The sequence below is a fragment of the Idiotropiscis lumnitzeri genome, chromosome 10, assembly GCF_059441095.1.
Source record: "Idiotropiscis lumnitzeri isolate Australia: NSW breed Sydney's pygmy pipehorse chromosome 10, RoL_Ilum_1.0, whole genome shotgun sequence".
NCBI lineage: Eukaryota > Metazoa > Chordata > Actinopteri > Syngnathiformes > Syngnathidae > Idiotropiscis > Idiotropiscis lumnitzeri.
In genome coordinates this window covers 19,413,378-19,434,716 of record NC_142400.1, presented here as the reverse complement: position 1 = coordinate 19,434,716, position 21,339 = coordinate 19,413,378, and the positions used below count along the sequence as shown (strand labels likewise).

General features: G+C 40.4%; 1 protein-coding gene across 1 annotated transcript in view; it reads left to right on the top strand.

Annotated features, from left to right (window-relative positions):
* LOC148329593 (zinc finger protein 407-like) overlaps nt 1-21,068 on the top strand; it is a 172,452-nt gene extending 151,384 nt beyond the window's left edge. Inside the window, exon 10 of the mRNA XM_088307791.1 lies at nt 19,723-21,068. Within this exon, the coding sequence (XP_088163917.1) occupies nt 19,723-20,531 (809 nt within the window). The 3' untranslated portion in view covers nt 20,532-21,068. The remainder of the gene's footprint in view (nt 1-19,722) is intronic.
* Nucleotides 21,069-21,339: the final 271 nt, after the last annotated feature.

The window sequence follows — 21,339 nt, the reverse complement described above, 5'->3', positions numbered from 1 at the left end:
AATGAAACAGCATTCGTAGGCACATTTTACAGAATTTGTAAAACACTCCAACCAAAATTAATTTGACCCCATAGAATATACTTAAAATAAGCTATAATTACAGTTTTAGGACAGTGATATAGTGAACTGACAAAAAACTTGTTGACAGGTCTGGCTCACCCATTAGGCAATGTAGGCAGATGCTAAGGGTTCCTTGAACTCCAAGGCAGCACCAAAAGTTACCTTCAATATAATAAAATTAAAATTGCGATCAAATTGTATGGCCTTAGCTTATTAAAGGCAATGTTAAAAATTCAACTTCTCTTGTAAGCGTCTGGATATTTTGGATGGAGGGGGGCACCACATTGGCTTTGGGGTGTAAATCATAGAGACAATTCAAATATACTGCCATGTTTCATAGCACCATAACATACTGTATGTGTCTGATGTATTCTCCTCTGTCCATATGCGGTGCACATATATCCTGATTTCTCTTTTTGTTTGCTTTTGTGGTCTGTGCAGAACGAGAGCCAAAAAACTAGCTTCTACTCTCAGAGACGAAATACAGTATTCACGTTAATTATAATTTGATGCGCTAACGCTAATAATCTTGAATCTTATCACTATAAATAAACTGTAAACCATTTCAATCAACCCTTGTTGGTTTTGACAAACACAGAGTTCCGTCTGCACAGAGTGCATGCAGTTTCCCTTCTTCTCTGTATGTCTCTCTCAAGATGTAAACATTTGCAGAAAAGCTGACGGAGAGCTTGTTTTAACAACCTCAAGGTCAGCAAGTCAACGCCTGCAGTCGTCACGCCAGCCCCGTCAGTGGCCTCTGTGTATGAGTTTGTATGTGGACGTTGTGTGTGCGTGTGTTTGTGTAAGTGTATTAAACTACGTCTTAGCCATGGCTGATTTATACCTCACTGTGCCCCTTCAATAATTCAATAACGGCGGCTGTGTCTCCTCCTCAGCTCTGAGTGTCATTAGAGAGGAGGCCTAAATGCCACCAGGCGTGGGTCATCTCTCTTTCAGTGAGTGCCACATGCACACAAAATACACAGAGTACAAAGATATACATACATTCATTCTCTTCAATAATCCATTTTCAACAACCTGTGGCCTCATGTAAAGACTTTTTGGGCTTTCATACTAAAACAGCAGAAAATGTTGCATGCCCCCCGACCCCACCCAAAAAAAAAAAAATCTCTATTCATGAAGCCAAAAATATTGCTTTCATACACCTCAATCAATGCGGAAATGTTGACATACAAGAATCCTCCCTTCCCACGCCTTTTTTTTTTGTTGGGGGCATCTACTGTACTTGGCATGCCACCGTCCAGTATCCTCTCTCGTCAGTCAATGGCTCTAAAGGCAGAAAAACATGCGCATGTCAGCCAAGTAGTTGCCGTGGAGCACTGCGGATTCCCACGGTTGTTTCCCTCTTGCCAGATTTAAATGTGAGCGTGGAAAAGTGCGTACACCACATTTTTATGCGTTTCCATCCTTTGTACATGGTGATTCCACTTTCTTTTTAACGGGTTCATTCAACCATTACAAGAGTGAAAATGAGTCATTTTAACTCACCTCTTTTGTTTGTGGCCTTTCGATACCTTTTCCCCGTGGTGCGAAACTGTTTAAAGCCTGCAACCAATCAGCTCACTCTGCTTAGCTTTATTCTGGACATCCATGACTGTGGTATCACACAGGTCCTTCAATCTCTCCTATCGATCCAGCTCCCTATCTATTGCGATGCACTTCACCCTCTCTCTGACCCATTCTCTACTTCCTCATAGTCCTGTCTACCAACATGCCCTACACAATGGCCTCCTCGTGAATGTGTGTGTATGTGCACATGTGAGTGTGTTCACTGTTGACCTGAGTGATGAGTGGTGACCCTCTGGCTGGCGCCTGGCGTCCTCCTCACCGCTATTGATTAGATCTGAGGTTTCATACAGTAGCCGCCTCACGTGGCACTGTCATTTACTGTCTCTCCACTGTCTCTGACCTGTCTTGCGTGCGCTCATGTTCATCACGCCACTTAAGGAGCATGCACGTTAGTCATGAGCTTCATCTCATTTACACTAATGAAGGTATCAGGGTTAAAGGGCTGGATAACACACTGCATGTTTAAGCATACACAGAAGGAGACTTACATTTTCAGACAACTGAGTGAAACATGAACTGTTTGTAATATTTAGCTTATTGTAACTGAGTGAAGTGCGAGAGACGGATGAGAGAAAACCAGGATACAGCTGTCGTGGTTAATACACATCTTACAATCGGATTGCATTTGATGGAGTGCGATTTGTGACACCTTCATTTCTCCACATGCCAAGTTATTTCCTGCCCTCTTAGCCTTTGGTAAACAGTCTCCAGAAAGCAGGTTTTTTATGAGAATACTTGTTTGCCCGTGCCTCTTATTCAGTGTTTACAACAGTAATGGTCAAGTTAAGTGTTGTTGCAGGCCATTATACATCATTAGGGTAAGTAAGGCTTAAGAGAAATGAATTATTTCACATGCATCATTTCTCACTGGCCATGGCTGAAGGAGACGTTACGTTTTACACACACACACACACGCGCGCGCGCACACCCCCACAAGCTGATTCACTGAAAGAGCGAGCCACTTATCAAGTCAGTCAGTCACAAATCACCATGTCAGTCAGGTGGTTTATTGGGGCTAAAGTCTCCTGATCACTGCGAGTCAGCCCCAGCTGCCACTCTTCTGTCATAGCAGAAATTAAATTGTTACTAATGGCTGGATATAAATGCTTTATTGTGTTTTTGCGTTTTATGATACATGTTAACATCGGGCATTTAGAAGGTGGTCATTGTTTCTAATATCAATCAGAGGTACGTTTGCACAGTGCATTGTACAAATCATCATCCCAGTGTACAACAATTTGTATTATTAAGTTCTGAAGACTGAATTACCCATGGTGGAAATATGATTGTGATTGGTTGTTTGCCTCTATGTTGCCTTGTAGCTGATTGGTGATAATTTATTCTCCGACGCCTGGGATACAGTCCGCCATCTTTTCTTCCTCATAAGTAGTTCAGCTAATGAACGAACTAATGTATCTTTTATTTGATAAAAAAAATAGAGCAAAAGTAAACAACTGTACATATCAATTAAGAACTACAACAAAATGTCTTTGGGGTGTGGGTGCCTTTGCTTTATTTTTTTTAGGACTCCACTGACTCCAAAAGGTTTTGCCCCAATACCTGTTTGTATTTTCTCTCAACATTTCTCCCTCCATTTCACCCCTAATTCAACCCTAATTCCAGTTGACTTTTTGACCAGCAGGCCACTGAACCCTTTTGAATCGTGGACGTATATATTGACGGACTAAATGCCGCTGAAGCCACTGGCAGCCATCTTATGTTGCCACTGGTTAAGCGTTCCTAACTTGAATACATTGACTTCTCCATGGCGTTTTCACCTTGGGCTTGACTATAATTATACTAAACACATCCAGAAGCACATGAGGTGTGGTGGTGCTTGCTTGATTTATTTTTTTTCCCCTGAAGATTTTTGTCAAACTTTTTTGCCATAGTCAGAAGAAAAATTCTCTGTTCTTGGACCTCTATCTTATCATCATCTCTTTGTGCTTTTCTTTTCTTCTCTTGTGCTTTCTGCCAAGAGAAGGGACCTCCAGATGGGTTTCAAAGACAGGGACTGGCTAGGTGGCACAATAACATGGAGGTGATAGATGGAGGCCTAGTAAAAGACTAATTGTTCTCATTTCAGGACTAATACAAATCAATAACTTTGTGAATTGGGTGGCAGAGTCGCACTTGAAGTGCACCATGGTTTTTGCATTGGAATAGATTTTGTTGAATTTACAAGCATTGGAAAAGTCACAGAAGGGCTAATCACAGTAAAATAAAGGACAGTTACATTCAGATTGATGTAATACATGGAAAAGAGTGCAAACGCAAAGAGAAACTACAAATAATTTCTCCATATGAAATAATATATGGTCATTACCAGTGGAATGTATCGACGTTGTTAATATGTCATCAGCATACCATCCTTTAAATCCTCTTATTTTCTTCAATACACAAAAATTAGCTGTGCAAAATATATGTTACAGCCACACTAAAATGCAGTTTATGGGTGTTTGATATATTTTCTTGACATTGTTTTCTATATATATATATATATACATATATATAACATATATATATATATACATGTATATATATATATATATACATATATACATATATATAACATATATATATATATACATGTATATATATATACATATATATATATATACATGAAGGTTATAATTCTTGATATCCATAATCAACACATAAATAGCCACACTTGCTTGGACTTTTCCATACTGGGTCTCTGGTAGACTGAATTTTAAATATTGACCCTCAAGTCAATATGGTCAAGGAACACATAATATGGTCTGGTGTTCTTGTGGCAAAAGAGAAGACAAATATATTTGTTTCACTGAATGTGTGAAATTTTTTTCTGCTTCTGCGTGGGTGAAGACATTTTGGTTGCTTGATGTGTACGTGCGAACTGACCCAGTGTTCAGTCTTGATATACTGTGTGAGGACGAGCATAGAATCATATTCCTACTGAAAATGCTGAGTTTATGTCCAAATAACAACCCTGATCTTGTGTAAGTGTAAAAGTTTACTGGGAATTAAGTTGACCTTTCAAAAGCCACTAGATATTGCAAGTTAAATGTAAGGCAAAGCCAATAAAACATGATTCACTCGTTCGTTAATTTTCTACTGCATGTCCTCATAGGTGAGCTGCTGCCGAGCCTACCTGACTGCACGTGAGGCATAATTCCGGTTGCCAATCAATTCCCACTCACATTAACACCTAAGGACAATACAGAGTCGACAATGACGTGCATGTTTTTGGCATGTGGTAGGAGTAGAAGAAGGTGAATTTCAAACCTAAAATATTTGATTGTGAGGCAGATGTACGAGTCACATGCAGCATTGGGTCGGTCAATCTTGATTATTTCTTTTTTCTTTTCTTTTTTTAATTCATTGTGTTGACAGGACACTCATCTGCTCAAACCTTCAACGTCAGGTTGTTTGCTCCGTTTTAACATTTTTAACATTGTCGCCGACACCACAATGTATGATAGAAATTAAACAATGAAGCCAATTGGCAGCACCATAGAGGGCAGTGAGAAGACAAGCTGGGAAGGAGGCGGAGATCAGCGGAGGCAGTGTGGAAACATGGAGAGAAAGTGAGCTGGATATGACTGTGTTGGAGGAGAGATAGGCTCTGGCTTATATAACATCTCCAGCATGTTCATTGGCATGCGTCAGGGGGTTGAGGCATCAATCACTCCATCTGTGTAAAATCACGAGCTGACTCCAATATTGCTAAATATTTATACTGTCACATACACACGGGCGTGCAGATGAAAAGATCCATTCATTAGGGCCTTTTCAAGCCTGTCAGCCTGGAGATGGAGATTAGAGGAGCAACCACCCACCGCGCCTGCCTCTGCTTTCACAAGCTCCTGTCCCTATATATAGAGCCATCAGGACGATAAATATTTCGAGTATGCCTCTGTTAAGTAAATAAACAGTAAATATGGCAGTGGGTCAAAGGCCATGCTAAAAGCAGCCATGTAAGTCAAAGACAATATCTTGTCAATGAATGTGAAGTGCCTTACTAGGAACAATATCCATGCCCAACACATTGTTCTCATAGTGAGTTGCTTTATTTTTGGTATAGACTGATAACATTTGGGTGTGACATTGCATTACTTTTGTCCCTTTCATGTTTCACAGGCAGTAGTTTGTGATATGTTGACTCTTGCTTCTGTCTTTTTTCCTTGATCCACCTGTTTAGGGGCTAACACCAGTGGTTTCTTTCTAGTTCAGGACATTCAAAATGGTTTTATTGGTTAACGCCAATATTTGTGGGATGGCTCTGATTGATTTTCCGTCGTCACGCAGCTTCACAACTGCTTTTATTTCAATCTGGTTTTATCTTAACTTGAGTGTAGACTTTCAGCACTATTTATTGTTTAAGTAATCAATATTAATAAGACACACCTGGGCAACAAAACACCCCTGTCAGTGCTTTTTGGTCACATCAAAACTAGCTGGGCTCAAACAAAAAGTGATATTTTCTCTCATATTGTTGTTTAAAATAATGTCTGTAAGCAAATAGCATACAGTAATTCCACAATCCTACATGAGGCCTGTGGTTTACCACAACCTCACTTGTCAAAGAATATTTCCAATATATTCCGTTGTTGTCTTCATGGTAGTACGGCATACAATACTGTTGAATATAATAATCATGATATTTTGTCATGATTATTACTATTATTCCGAAAGTACGCTTTTATTTATTATTGCGAGACACTGCAACAGTTCAAACCTTAACACCTTACTTGACTGTAAGAAAATAAAAATGTACTAAAGAAATTATCACATTTAAATGTACTGAAAATGTTGAATGAAAATCATACTTCAATCGATAAATTATCGATCCCAAAAAAAAATAAAATAAAACATGGAGCAGATTCGACCTATCAAGGCCCAACTCGTCACAAACTCCTTCCCATTTAGGGAATACAACTTGAGGCTTACGCATGCACCCCTGAGCTAGCGTGACTCAAAACAAACAAAAAAACGGGTGGCGCAAGGTCGACTTACCGGCCGACTTGAGGAAACGGCCCATAGCCTATCACACAAGAGCGCCGGAGCAGCGAGGCTGGCGTGCTTAGCAGTTAAGCCGCTAACAAGCACCCTCCGCGGACACACGTCACAAGGGAGGTCGGCGTGCGTTTTACTTTTTTTCTAGTCCATTTTGAAGGATAAATGTTACATTTTAAAGTAAAACAAATCGGAATTCAGCCCTTTTCCCTTTTCAATTGTAACAAAAATAAATAAATAATAATTCGATGTCAATCTATATCGACCGATATGACATACTTGCGTCACAATAGTTTTCAGCCATATCGCCCAGTCCTAATTGCTCATATATAGGATTAAACTCTTTATCACCCTCTCAATTGCCTAAATTTTTGAGCCGTGTTTAAGGCTGAGGCAAACAAAGAACATGAGTTGCTTCTCCGCCCTATATAAGTGCCCTCATTTCATATTCAACAATTCGGCCCATTTGCCACTCCTTTATTGATAATCTCTTGCCCCATTTCTTACCACAACATACACTTAGCCATAAAGCTATACTTACAACGAAAGAAATATCCCACCTCCCTCAAGTGTTATGTGTTCTTCGAGCTACCATGTCTCTGACATGTGCATGCATGAGCGACGCACTAAGCAAAATAGCGGCGAAACGGGCACTGCTGTCACATAAATACGAGATGTGGTGGCTAACTATACTCAAATGTGGCTCGCAGGTATTTTTTACCATTTAGCCACATTGGCTAAAATAAATGTCAATTGAATGACAACAAAGCACTTAGAAACAGTGCAAGTCTTTGTTAATACGTTTTACTCCTAACGTCCTCTACATTCACAAGTACAAAGGCCACCATCACTATTAAAAGTAAAAACTCTTAAGAAGGCGTACTGCGAGGGTGAATCACATTAAATATACAACCTGCATGCTGTAGCTCACTTTTTTTACATGTCACACTTGGTACAAATGTAAAAAATGAATAAAAACACTTAATAGTAGGGTAAAGCTGGAGTTACAAGCTACAGTCAGTAAGTATTTCAGTTTTCTTCCATTAAAATTCGGATGGGTCAGGTTGCAAGGGGTTTCTCAGTGCAAATGTTTGGACCTCAAAATATTTCCATTGGCGTTCCTGGCCAGTCAAACTTCAAAATGGCACATTTCCTTTTCCTTTTTGCAACATTTATTTGTGGTTTTGCAAATACATTTTTTTGTTTTTCATGACTAAAATATTTGTCTGGGCCATAAATGAAAGCATTTTAATCTCACTAGAGGACAACAATGCATGAACATGAATAAATGTTTCCCTGAAAAAAAAAAAAAAAAGATGAACGTGCTTCATTCATTTAACACCATTTGACTGCGGGTCCGCAATGAGACCTTGATTTGGTCCAAACCTGGACTGCGGAAACCGCTTCTTAAGATCTGGAATGAAAAGAGATGTCTTTTCTTTCAAAACATTCTTTCACCAACTGTTTAGACATTCGACGCATTCTCGACTTCATACTGGATATTTTTTTCCCGCATGCTACGTTCTTTTTGCTGTAGTTACTCTTTGTTTATTCTCTCTTACAACTCAATCCCCTTTTTATTTTGTAATTCAGTTGCAATCTGAAGTCATTATGTTGCGATTATTCATTTCATTTGCCTTTGATAGACTGCAGATCACGGTGAGGGCCAGGCCTTGGCAACAAAGACTGTTCACACTGTAATTACAAGAATGAGGGACATTTCATTTTGATTAGCGAAAAAGCTTTTATTCTCAAACTCACATCCATAATTAATCATTAAATCATGGGAGAGTGAGTGAGAGGGATAGATAGGGAGGCCGAGTGAAAGGAAGATGGAGGGATGGATGGTGGAGGGAGCAAATGTAGCAATAGAGAGAAAAGGAAAAGACACATAATTATCTGCACAAGTTCAACATCCCTAGTAAATCCACTGAGCCGTCTGACATGGCTAATTAAAGGAGCAATCAAAAATCCACCTCCTGAGATTCTGAAAGTGGGGGAAAATGAGAAGAGAAGAAGGATACAGGCCTGAGAAATAGAAAGAAGGCTTGTTAGGGAGAGGCGAGAAAGTGATCGTTGTTATCATTTCGTATGTCAAATGTCATATTCCTTCCGAGATGAGGTTTTTATATTCAATCTGTTTTTTTTTTCTTTTCGGTGCTTGTATCGGCCCCTATCACACTGATCATTTGTGACCTTCATCTGTAAAGAGCAAATCACAAAGATTTACAGCATCAAGGAAATAACCAGCATGTCAACTACAAGTATTATATTACTCATATCTGATTCGCTGAAAAGATGCCTGGTCTGATGGGTTTCAAGGCCGATATCATCAGTGATATAACCAGCAGTCATCAGTTGTCCTCTGACTGAATCATAGTTGAGGTTTTTTTTTTTTTTTTTTAAGCCACTGCCAGAGAAATGGCCGAACACGTTTTTTCCCTCTGCTCTGTGAGACAAAAGTTTGCCTTTCCTCATCATGCAGCAGCCTGTTCTTTAGCTAATTTGGTGCAAGTATTTAGTCAATTAAATATTCTGTGAGGTACATAATAAATTTTCTCCCGCCTCTCCAGCATGCCCGCAACACTTGTGAGATTAAGCAGTTTGTAGAATTAATTGATATCATCCATTTTTGGAATTTCTTAATCGGCATACTGTACGGTGTTGTTGAAATTACATCTTTTCAGGCAAAATGTGACATGTCTTCCTCCTGACCACCTGTCCTTGGCTCGCGGTCATGGGTGTATCTTGAGTTACCTTACCAAGCCTTTTTGCCATTCCATGTTACATTCTCATTTGAACTTTTCCAAAAATTCATTGGTAAGAAATTGTGATTAACTGCTCATAAAGGTTGTCCAGGTAGCTCACCAGATATAAAAGGAATACTTTGTAGACTGTCCACTCCATGGGACATTACTCAGTTGATACAGAAAATGCCTCCTAAGTTGTCATATTTATTTGTAGTTGTGTTTCTTTCTTCTAGACCGCTGACCTGACCCCGAGGGGGATAGAGTTAAGAGTTATTGTGGACTAGATTATACTGGGTCATCCACTGTCAGCAGAAAAAGAGCTGAGAGCAGGACACTGACCCCCTGACCACAGTTACTGCGTGTTTGTGTGTTTCCAACCCCCTCTGAGTCCTTTGCACCACAATCGGTATACTGCATTATTCCTTTGTCCTTACCGTTTCTTTTTTTTGTTAGTTTTTTTTTTTTAAACTAGCATAGTTTTTTTTCTAATGTACTACATTTAAGTTTGGGTCACCGGTGCAGGGATCAAAGAGTAAACTTGACCTACCCAGTAACTAAGATTTCCACGACTGGTTGTTCACCTGAGATGCGGGTCGTAACATCAGCTCAGCAATGTAAATGTGATTTGGTTGTATGTGCGCTGTAATTGACTGGCAATAGGTTTTGGGTGTACTATAAGCACTAAACAATGTGACATGAATAAATGGATAGATCTTTGAGAGTGTACCATTTTCCCATGAGCTTGTGATTCTTTTGATGTGTTGGTGAGAAACTGACCAAAAGTCAGCCACATTGTTTCGATACACCCTTTAAGCAAATTCTTCAATTTATCTACATTTGAGTAAGAAAACATCAGTAACATGGAAACCATAAAACAGCTTTTAAACACATACTTGTCATGAAATCAAATTGAATTCTGAGATAGCACAGTATTGACTTTAACGGTGTGGGTGGAGGCCAGAAGGCCCTCTGTCAGCCTGTGCCCTCCTTGTCTTCCATATGTTTGTCCTTGGGGTGGGTTGAGTGAGTCTCAATCTGTCTGTCCTGTCCACTTGGTGTCAATCTGGCTGCTGTATAATTGGTTGTTTTTTGGTCGACCGGCCTGTCCTCCGTGGTGTTGATTCATGGCGTTTGTAAAGGTGACAGTAGCAGTTGTCCCTACCAGACAAAGTACACCCATCACTAGCTGGACCTCAGCTGACCCTCTACGTTTTACACTCTCACACACACACACTCACCCACAAAACCCATACAAAGGAAAAACACATGCAGGTCTGCCTGAGGCCTCAACGGTGAAGAGAGAGAAGTCAATTAAGGTCACCGAATACACAGCTTTACCAAAGAACCATCAATACACTCCATTATAAGGAATAATAAATACATGCAAGGCTGAAGTTCTCTGCATGCAGATACAATCAACAACACACATTTATTCATCAGAGCTGTATCAATTACTCTTCCTTTTTGGAAAACAAAAAACATATTCACACTGTCAATATGGTATTAAAACATACATAAATAGACCACAGTAATCAACATACTGTGAACTATTACCTACATTTTAGTAATGTACTTTGCATGGAAATCGCAATGCAAACGTATTGCATTTGCATTCATGTGATGTTTTTAGCCTAAACATATTCACATTATGTATGTATAAAATATAACTGTAATTAATTCCATTGGTAAGTCCAGTGCAAACATAGCCTCCTTTCAATAAAGAAATAACAGTTCATGGATAGACACAGAATAAATGCAATCATAACAACAATGCAATTAATAACAAAATTACTATATTTAATCAAGATCGAAAAATGAAAGGAAACTATAATCACAAATTAGGGTTGCCGCTAACAATGATTTCAATCTGTCACTTATTTTGTCAAATTATTGCTCGATCAAATCAGATTAGAAAAAAAAAATGTCCTTCTCTTTATTAAAAAACAGGACATTATTTCAACTTGACAGTGAAAAAAATGCACCCAGAAAATAGGCAAAAAGTATTGACTATTTTCAAAGTAAAAGTAAATGTGTTATTTTTGATTCAACAACTTAATCAGTCCACTTCCATGGAGGACTACAGAATTTAGGTAATATTTACTAGTGAGAAGCTAAAATTCTGAGCACTTGGACCTTTTAATATTTTTTTAAAAAATTAGCCAAACGATTCATAGATAATTATCAATAGTTATCAATCATCGATGACTTGTTGCACCTCTTGCTCAAGTGTATAAAGTGCCACAATATTATTGTTCTTAGGTGACCTGGACGTATCCAGAACTGACACTTGATCTGCTTAACAGTGTCACCTTCAAAATAATCTGCACCGGTGACACACATTTACACTCCTGCTCTGCAACCCCTCCCCACAAATAACAGTCATATGTGTGTACGGTTCAGAGGTCTCCATCTTGCTCTTTTTAACCACACTGCCTTCATATCTATAATTGAAGGTAATCACTCGATAAACCGATTGGGCAAGGCTCTGTGTCAATCTGCTCTGGCCTTTCATGGCGCTTCTGCCATTGACCTTGTAACAGATCTTGAGCATGTTTTGTTGTCCTTTCTTGTGTGATGGTTTGATCAGAGGTGGGCGCGTTAGATAATTTTGCCGGTCCGTCCGTCATCATCAGTCATTATTTCAAGCCAAACCAAACTGTAATTGTCAGTTCGTCATCTGTATTTTAACCACATTTCCGTCATTGCTAATTACAGTTTGTCCAACATTGAATAATTAAAGTATAACATGCCACGTGTGACTTGTAACCCACTAGTAGATAAATCAAAGATAATAAAAGTTCTCTCTCTCTCTTTCTCTCTCTCGCCCTTTCTCTCTCTCCTGCTTTCTCTTTGGTCCATCTGGTCTGTCAATTCACCCGGATTTAACATTTAATAAATACATATACATAAAATATTAGAACTAAGATTGTACTTTACGCATAAAGTGTACATTGTGGTGATATAATTCTGACACCCACACAATGCATTTGTGAGCATCAATCACGTGACGTCATCATCTTTAGCAGACGAACAAACAAATGACAACATCAAGGACCAACGTTCCATTAACTACCTACCTCACCTCTTGTTGGAATTTGTGGTGGGAGGTGCTAGGAGGGTCCAGCGACACTGAGGCGTCGATGCGCGCGCCGAGCTTCCAGGGCAAACCCCGTGTCGATGCGCGTACCGCTTTGAGAAAGTCACGTGACCACTACCAGAATCGTGTCGACACAGCGGTCGCGCGCCAAACTGTGTTCATAAGGAAGCGCATCTGTCAACAGGATGGACGCTCAAAACAAGCATCGAGTTATTGGCGCGTTACTTTGCATTAAATATCCGCAAGATGGAAGACGTCACTGTTGATGCGCACTCAGAGGTGCAGCGCTATATGTCAGCAGGACACGTTGCACGTACGGAAGACCCGCTCTTATACTGGAAGTCCATGGAGGCAACGTTCCCTCACCTATTTATATTAGCCACACAGGCGTTGTGCACACCGGCTTCTTCAGTGTCTTGTGAGAGGATCTTCTCAAAGGCGGGGGAAATTGCCTCAAAAAAAAGAAATAGACTGAATAACAAAACGCTGGAGAAACTAATTTTTTTGAATAAAAATCTTTAATTAAATTGAGTCCATTGTCATTCACAACACTTTTACTTGGGCATTCAGACAGATGTTCTCTTAATTTATCAACTGCGTCTCAAATATCAAAGATTTTTTTTATGAAATTGCGTGTATGTAAAAATAATGTGAAAGCAAATGCCGAATCAGAATCAGAAATCCCTTTGTCATTATACTCAAGTGTGCAACGAGATTAGAGAGCTCCCCTCTCCAGTGCAATACAACAATAATTCAGATAAATATATAAATTAGATAAGAGAATAATTAGTGCGATGGAAAGTAATACGAAATAGGATATATAAAAAAACATCACGTAGCTAATCAATGGAATTGGATAAAATTTGTTTGACAGATCAGTGTCAGATGACCCTGTCAAATGTTTCCTGCAGGTCCACCAGGTGTCAGTATTCAGCAACACAGTGTCAACACATTGTGTCACTGTGTCGAAACGATACAGGATGCCTCATCTACCCATCACTAGAGATCAGACCATAATCAATGTAGTCTGCTAAAGTAACCGCGGCCCATGTTCAGCCCAAAAACAAACACACGAGACACGCGCGGCGCACGTTTGCGTCAGCCGTCAGTGAAACGGCAATCTGTCAGTTAGGGACTCAGGAGGTCCGACGGTGCTGACAGTTAGTGACAATGCAACTCATAGCCAAAAAGCACTTCCTTCAGCAAAGCAGGCGTCAGTCAATGACAAATTTACGGACCTTCCATCAATACTGACTGAACTTGTGTCCACTAGTAATGTTGGCAATTTAGCATTATTCGTTACTTTTGTCTCATTTGTTTTGAGTTTGGAAATCTTCAAGACCAGGTGCGGGTTACCCTAAATTTTGCGCTGAGCTCATGTGTGTTACAGCACATGTAATTGGTTATGTTTACACGCACTGGTGTTAAGGTTAATTTTTGTAACTGCTGGTAAATGCCGTCTGACCACTCCCTTGGTGGCTTGTCTAAGCTTAAGTAATGCCACTTAGAGGCCCTGGGCCCTCACTTCTGGCCAGCCCATTGATCCAGTGATCAATAATTGCATCTGGAGCATACACAGAACAGGGATGCTAACACACCAAGTGCTGTTAGACTAGGCATCTTACACCATACATGAAAAAAAAATCCATACGTTAACATTAAGGGTTCTTAAAGGGTACAGGAAGCATCATCTACCAAATTAGCATTCATTTCACGAGCAATTAATGCTCCCCAAAGGCAGTGTTAGTTTTCATCAAAATTGACAATGATGAAATTATTTCATTGATGCCCTTTTTTCATGACCACTAAACAGTGACAGACTTAAAACGAAACAAGATGTTTGCGAGATGTCGTTGATGAGATGAAACTGGACAATAATGTTAGCGGGTGTCCTGTCAGACTTTCCAAACGGAGGAACACTACATGCCGATATTTGAAAAGGGAGCTGGAATTATTGACAATCCGCAGCCCACTCAGTTTGCCTCGACTCACATTTCATCGTAAGGTTAACGTTTTCCACACAACACCTGGCACAAATGGGCAACTAGCTGGCTTTGCTGTTGGGTTAGATTTTTATGCTGATTAAAATTGGCATGCTGATTCCAAAATTGCGCTCATTTTTCTCCCATGTCAAGTTTTTTTCCTCCACAGCTTACTTGCCAGATGAGCCAAATTGCAAGAGTTTAGTGAGGAAAGCTGATTACGATTTGACTTGTGTTACCTTGTTTGTGCAGTCACAATTGCGACAGTGTGGTGAGAGGTGTGTGCAGCCCCCAGTAGGTCAGCACTTTCAATAGTGCCATAAATGTGCTTGATTTTGCTTTTCTCTTATCCATGGTAACCATGGGCATCGCGTGGTTAGTCCTGTTTAGTTTTATGCATTTTTTTTCAAAGCTTCAAACATTTCATTTTCGTAATTTATTTACATACCATATTTTCCGACTATTTGTCACACTTTTTTCGTAGGTTGGCTGGTCCTGCGACTTATACCGTGGACCATCTTATACATGAAAAAAAAACAAAATTTACGGACAGCCACGAGAGGGCACTTTGTTTTTTAACCTCACTATGCATTTTTGGTCGGGTTCGACTATACTCTGGAGCAACTTTAGTCCGTAAAATACGCTTCACATTTTTTGAAAGATAACTGGCATGCTATAGCTCAAAATCCTGACGTGACAACAACAGCTGTCAGATCTAACACAACAAAAAATTGTGTTCCACAGTTGATGAGCTTATGTGTGTTAGTTACTGTTATGTATTGAGATAACCTAACATTGTCTGGTGACGGTTTAAAACAGGATGGCCGAGTGGTCTAAGGCGCCGCGTTCAGGACCCAGTCTCCCCAGGAGGCCTGGGTTCGAATCTCGAATTTCCCCATTGTGGGATTAATAAAGGGAATATTATTATTATTATTATTATTATTATTATTAGAATGTCGAATTTTAGACCCATTGCTGTCCCCACTCCCCCAAAAAATTAAAAAACCAATATACCCAAAATACCACAAATCAAAAAGCTTCAAGGGTGGGTGCTAGTCAAGTGATGAAGAGGCTATTGTGTTTTTGCCTGATTGAGTTAAGGTTGTTTTTTTAATGCGGTGCTATTTCGTCAAAATTATTACATTTATATCGGTATTATTAATATTTTATTTACCGTATTTTCCGGACCATAGGGTGCACTTTAAAGTCCCTAATCTTCCCCAAAACAATCAAAGCGCCTTGTAAAGCGACGCGCCCATTATACGGACTAAGCATCACTCGGGACCATCAACCCTTTTACTAATTGGGCTGTTCAGAGTGCATGTTAGCACACCCTGCTGGACAAAGTCTGAGTCGTCTATGCTTCAAATTGACTGTGACTTATACATTATGTGACTATGGTGTTTGGGTGATGGTGTAGGAGAAAGCTGGACAAAAGGGCAGCTGTCCACAATGTTGTAGTCTGTCTTATCATTTATGTTATTGCATGCAAGAAACGTCCCAGGTTTAGACAACAGACTGCAAAAAGCCCAAAGCACAACATGCACATCTCTCTAAACAGCCATGTAATTGGCTAAGGCTGAGTGGCTCCCAAGAAGCCATTGCTATAATCTTTATTTTTTATTTCTTTTGGGTATATAGATGGCATGAGAGATACATGTTTTGTGTTAATCTTATTTCTTTGTTTCATTGTTTGCTTGTATGCTGAGTTTTTTTTTTGGTTTTGATTTGAAACCGTGACTCTAAGGAGTGTGGTGACCAGTGAAGTCCCTCCCCTGACGTTGTCTAGTAGACGTATTGCCATGACACCTCTTATTGGTTAGAATCGGTGTTATTGGCAGTGATTCCTTATAGATTCAGGACAGCTGTCATTGACTTGGGGTGATACCTCTGGCAGCGATTCCTTAAGAGATTGATCCCTGGTGAGCTGGCTACAGCTAGCGCGAGCTGAGCTAGCGCGAGCTCACGCCTTGTAGTGCAGCACGCCTAGTATATGCATTAAATACGGGAATAGCACCCTCAACTGGTGTTGCGCCCTTTGATGCAAGCGCGTCTTATGGCCGTAAAAATACGGTAATCAAATATAACGTGACTAAAACATTTTTTAATTTTCGTTGACTGAAACTGTCATGAGATGACTAAAATGTGACTCGATTAATAAGTATTCTAGTCCAAATGACTAAGACTGAGTAAAACTAAAATGGTTGCCAAAAATACAATTTCTCTTAGATGCTAGTTTTCTTTAATTAAGTAGATAAATATGAGGATTAAAAATACCAGCATATTGAGTGTGCAATGCCATTAAGCCAAAATTCTTATCAATGTCATTATGATTCTTATTATTTAGCCGAGTGCCCCAGTAACTGTTACCCGAGACGTTTTCATTGCGAAAAAATCAAAATGACCAAGATCACCAAATGTTTCTCCTTCTGCATTTCTTCCTCTTGTTTTTTTTTTCTCCTCTCAGCAAGCCTCCATCTTATTTCACATCTCAGTCAATGAAGCAGCCTTCTTTGCTTTTTCTCTCATCCTCTCTAGTACTTCCTTTTAAAGGAATCAGTCACTTAGAACACTCCGAACACATATTAAACAGGCATCAACCTCTCGCCAGGGCCAAATCACGCTGTTCAAATGTTGTTCTTCCACCGGGAGCGCAGGACAGCACAAGAGATGGGATGTGCAACATTAACTTGATTCACGGCTGCGGCGACTGAGTGACACTCCATAAACCTCAGCAGGCCGCCACTGGGACCTGCCAACTGCACCCCATGGCTAATGTGACACACACTAGCAATGCATAGCCTCACTACCCCCATGGCACAACAAAAGTACGCCCACAACCACAAACGGGACTTCTCATTCTAATGGAGACATGAACTAATATCCATCTGCCTGAATAATTGACAGACACATGTGGCCGATGTACAGTAATGTAAAATTCATATTCATTAAGAGATGAAATATTGAAGAAAAAATATATTGAGCTTGGCCATACATTGTATTGTCATGCAATGTAAACAACGTTATATAATTATTAGTACAGATGCTGAAAATGCATAAAAAAATTATAATCTGCTTTTGGACACTATTTGTACCCATGACAAGAAAAACTTATTTTGAACAGATTCCTGAGTGTTTCACTTCACCTAAATAAAAAGAAAAATTAGAGGGGAAAAGGTGGGAGAAATCCGTGGTGTTTTGGGGAATTTTAGGAACCGTACATACTATAAAGAATAGAAAATTATCTCCGATCACACTTGACGAAGAAGACAATGGAAAATACATTAACGCCAGGACATGCCACTAACTTTTGATAAAGAAACAATAAAGTGGTGTCCTCCATTTTTACAGTCGTCAGTGGTAACACTTGTTTTAAGAAAGAATCCTATGTTGGTGTTAACCTCCATCAGACACATAACAACCATCTCTGGTCTCATTAACTGAGACGCAAACATATGATAATTAAAGCAGAAATAACGATTGAAATGACAACCAAATCGTCTAGTCTCAGTCTTCAGCATGAATTTACTCTCAAGTAGAGCTTGAGATAAGAGGAACTAAAAGAGTACAACATCCGGTCTGTATGCAATGCATCGGCATTGCTTTTAGCATGTAGTATATAACATAACGGGTGTCATATATAAGGCACTTAACCAACTAGTTATAAAACTGAAATACTAATCATGCAATGTAAACAAAAGTTTAGATCCCAAACAAGAGAATAGAACACCAACAACTTATTACATGTGTTGTTTTATTGTCAGTATTCCGTTCGTTGAAGTCAGAATATCTGCCTATTGTAAAAGATGATTCCAAATATTTTTTTTTGTTTTGTTCTTGTTTTAAGGGAGGTGGGGTCATGATACCGGTGTTTTTGTCATTGCATTACGAAGCAAAGGCACATTTGTAGAAACAAATCTGACTTTCTGATCACATTGTCACCTTTGGAGCTGGACATGGAATGTCTGGGAGAGATAAAAGTATATCGGTGATGGATGATTTTGTCCCTCCATACACTCGGAGATCTTTGTGATGTCGTCTGAGCATTAAATCCTTCTTCTAAAATGTCAACGTCAGCCTAGGCACACATAGAAAAAGCATGAAAGCTGTTTAACTTTTTCTTAAGAATAAAAGTGGGTTTTTTTTTACCTTTCTTTTTCGCCGTTGCCGGTTGGAGTTGGTGAAATATGTTCTTTCTTTGTTTTTGGAAGTCATACTAATAAGTTCATGCTCAGAAGCTTTAGTAGACATGGACAGTATCCCTTCTTGACTACTTCTACCATCCATGCATCCATTATCTGAGCCGCTTCTACTCACGAGGGTCACGGGCATGCTGGAGCCAATCCCAGCTGTCTACGGGCAGTAGGCGGGGTGCACTCTAGACTGGTTGCCAGCCAATCGCAGGGCAAACAAAGACAAACAACTTGTCACCATACAAAATATTCAGACTCCACACAAGAAGGCCAGAGCCCGGTATGGACACTGGACCTCCGCACTGTGATGCGTCAACCAACGTGCTGCCCTACGACTAAAAGATACTGCGGTTTTTTTTTTATTATGAAGAGATTAGTATTTGTCTCAGAGCCAGGCGTTGCTCATTGCTCGAACGATGGCATTTTAAAAGTTGTTCCTATCACCGTGGTAACACCATGGCAACCTGTGATCCATGAGGGCATCGCATGGCTCAATTAGTACCAGCTGTGTCTTGCTGCATTCGTCTTGGCAGCTTTATATCTCCCCATTCTGTCTCATATCAAGCTTTAAGTGCAAAGTAAATATGTAAAGTGTGAAGTCACTCTTTGAAAGACAACTGTACCCTCCATGCTTTACATTGGCCAATTGTGTCCACTTGCTGGCCTTTTTTTTTGGACACACAGAAAGGCGAATGGGCCTGATGGCTACCACTTTGTCCAATACCGCCCTCTGCTGCAGACTGAAGTTGACGTTAAACTGGATTAGGCCTTGCGTCACTGTTCACCTGTTTTATTTTTTGTTTTTTTGGATGAGGAGGGTGTGTCCCATGACGCTCACAACACAAGCCTGAGGGCAGTTTATGATCAATTTCAGTCACCAGCAGAGGCGCAACCCCCTAAGGTGGATAAAACAGGATAGATTCATCTGCTATAGACTAGTGGAGGAATAGGCAATATATTCTTGCCTGTTTGAATGCTTTTGGTCTTGATATGGGATTGAAATAAATATTAAAAGGTAATGTGCTAATGTGTTCCTCCTCCTTTGTCCTCAGGTATCGTGTCCAAGGCTTTTGAGTGTCGCCTTAAAGGCCAAGGGGCTTCTTTTGTGGAGACAGAAGTTGTGGAATCCTCTGTGGACAGGAAGCTCACCAATGATGGCGCTGTCCAGCAGGTCATCATCATCCAAGGCTACAGTGATGGAGAGGTGGCTGTCGAGCAGACCCTGGAAGAGTCTGCTGCAGCCACCTTGCAGACTCTGGCCATGGCTGGCCAGGTGGCAGAGGTGCTCCACATCACAGAAGACGGACAAGTAATCACCTCAGGTCAGGAGGTGGCGTCTGCAGGAGCCCACCTTGCCCGATATGTGGTACTGTCAGCAGGGGAGGCGGCCAACGAGCTGCAGGCTGCAGCTCGTCAAGCGGGCGGAGCCTCCGCAGCCGTCGGAAAAAGTCATGTTGTGTCCGAGTCGTCCACAGCTCTGGATGCCCTGCTCAGCGTCGTGAGCGAGATGGGCCAACAGGAGAAAATGCACGAGGAGGCATCTGCCGCTCATGAGGTAGCGGCCCCCGAGACGGCCGAGCCTGTGCTGAGTGAAGTGCAGCCTGTGATCAAACAGGAGGAGGAGGTGCGGGTCATTAACCAGGCGGGTCAGGAGGAGATGCAGAACCTGCTGCAGCTGGCAGCCTCTCGAATGATAAAGGAAGGTCTCACCCAGGTCATCGTCAACGACGAGGGCACCCACTACATCGTTACAGAGCTGGACAACTGCACCCTCCAGGTGGAGGGAGCCATTTATGAAGAGGCTGCAGCAGGTGGCGAGGAAGAGCAGCAGACCGAGGGCCCTCATGATGATGCCCCTTAGTTTGACGACCACCATTTGGTCTTGGCCACAAATTTAGTTTTTCATCCTAAACCTAACTCTAAATAGACATCGAGTATATTACAAAGGAAGGAAAGAGTTTTTTTTTTTTTCATTAATAATATGGTGAATTAAGTCTTTTGCCTCCACCTAGACAACACTGAACGAATACCATGCCACATTTCTTAAACATTGTTTTCCAATTAATATAAAAAATTGTAATGGCTCATCAATAATGCGTCCGTATGTAATCTGCTTTTTAGTGTTGCCGTGGATGTATTGTTTTTTTTCCCCCATCTTCTCCATTATGGTTTTGTTGACTAGAACTTGAAGCTTTTTATTTTGTCTTCTCCTCTGTACTTATTAGCATATGATTCACTACTAACTACTGTTTTGCATAGTTTAAAAGCACATCTGATGCATTGCTGAGGCTATATTATGACTACATTATGCAGAGAATTCGAAGGCTCCTTGCTGCTCGCTGTATTCTAAATTTGTTTTCATTTCGAACAATAAAGATTGAAGCCAATTTAACAAGTGCTTCCATAGGTTTTCATTGTTGTCCTGACACTTTATTGTAGTGTTTGCTGTGATTGTCATGTAATTTCAGCATCAATACTGCAATTACGTTCACAGCACTGCGCCGGCCAGTGAGAAACCTCCATGCACATACATGCATTAACTGATAGCTCCCATCATGCTTTCTGATCACTAACACAGTCATTATCATCACCATTATCATTATCACCACAATGATCACCATCACCCTAATCGCCATCCTCTCTTCCTTTCCCCCATCAGGCCTCTTCCC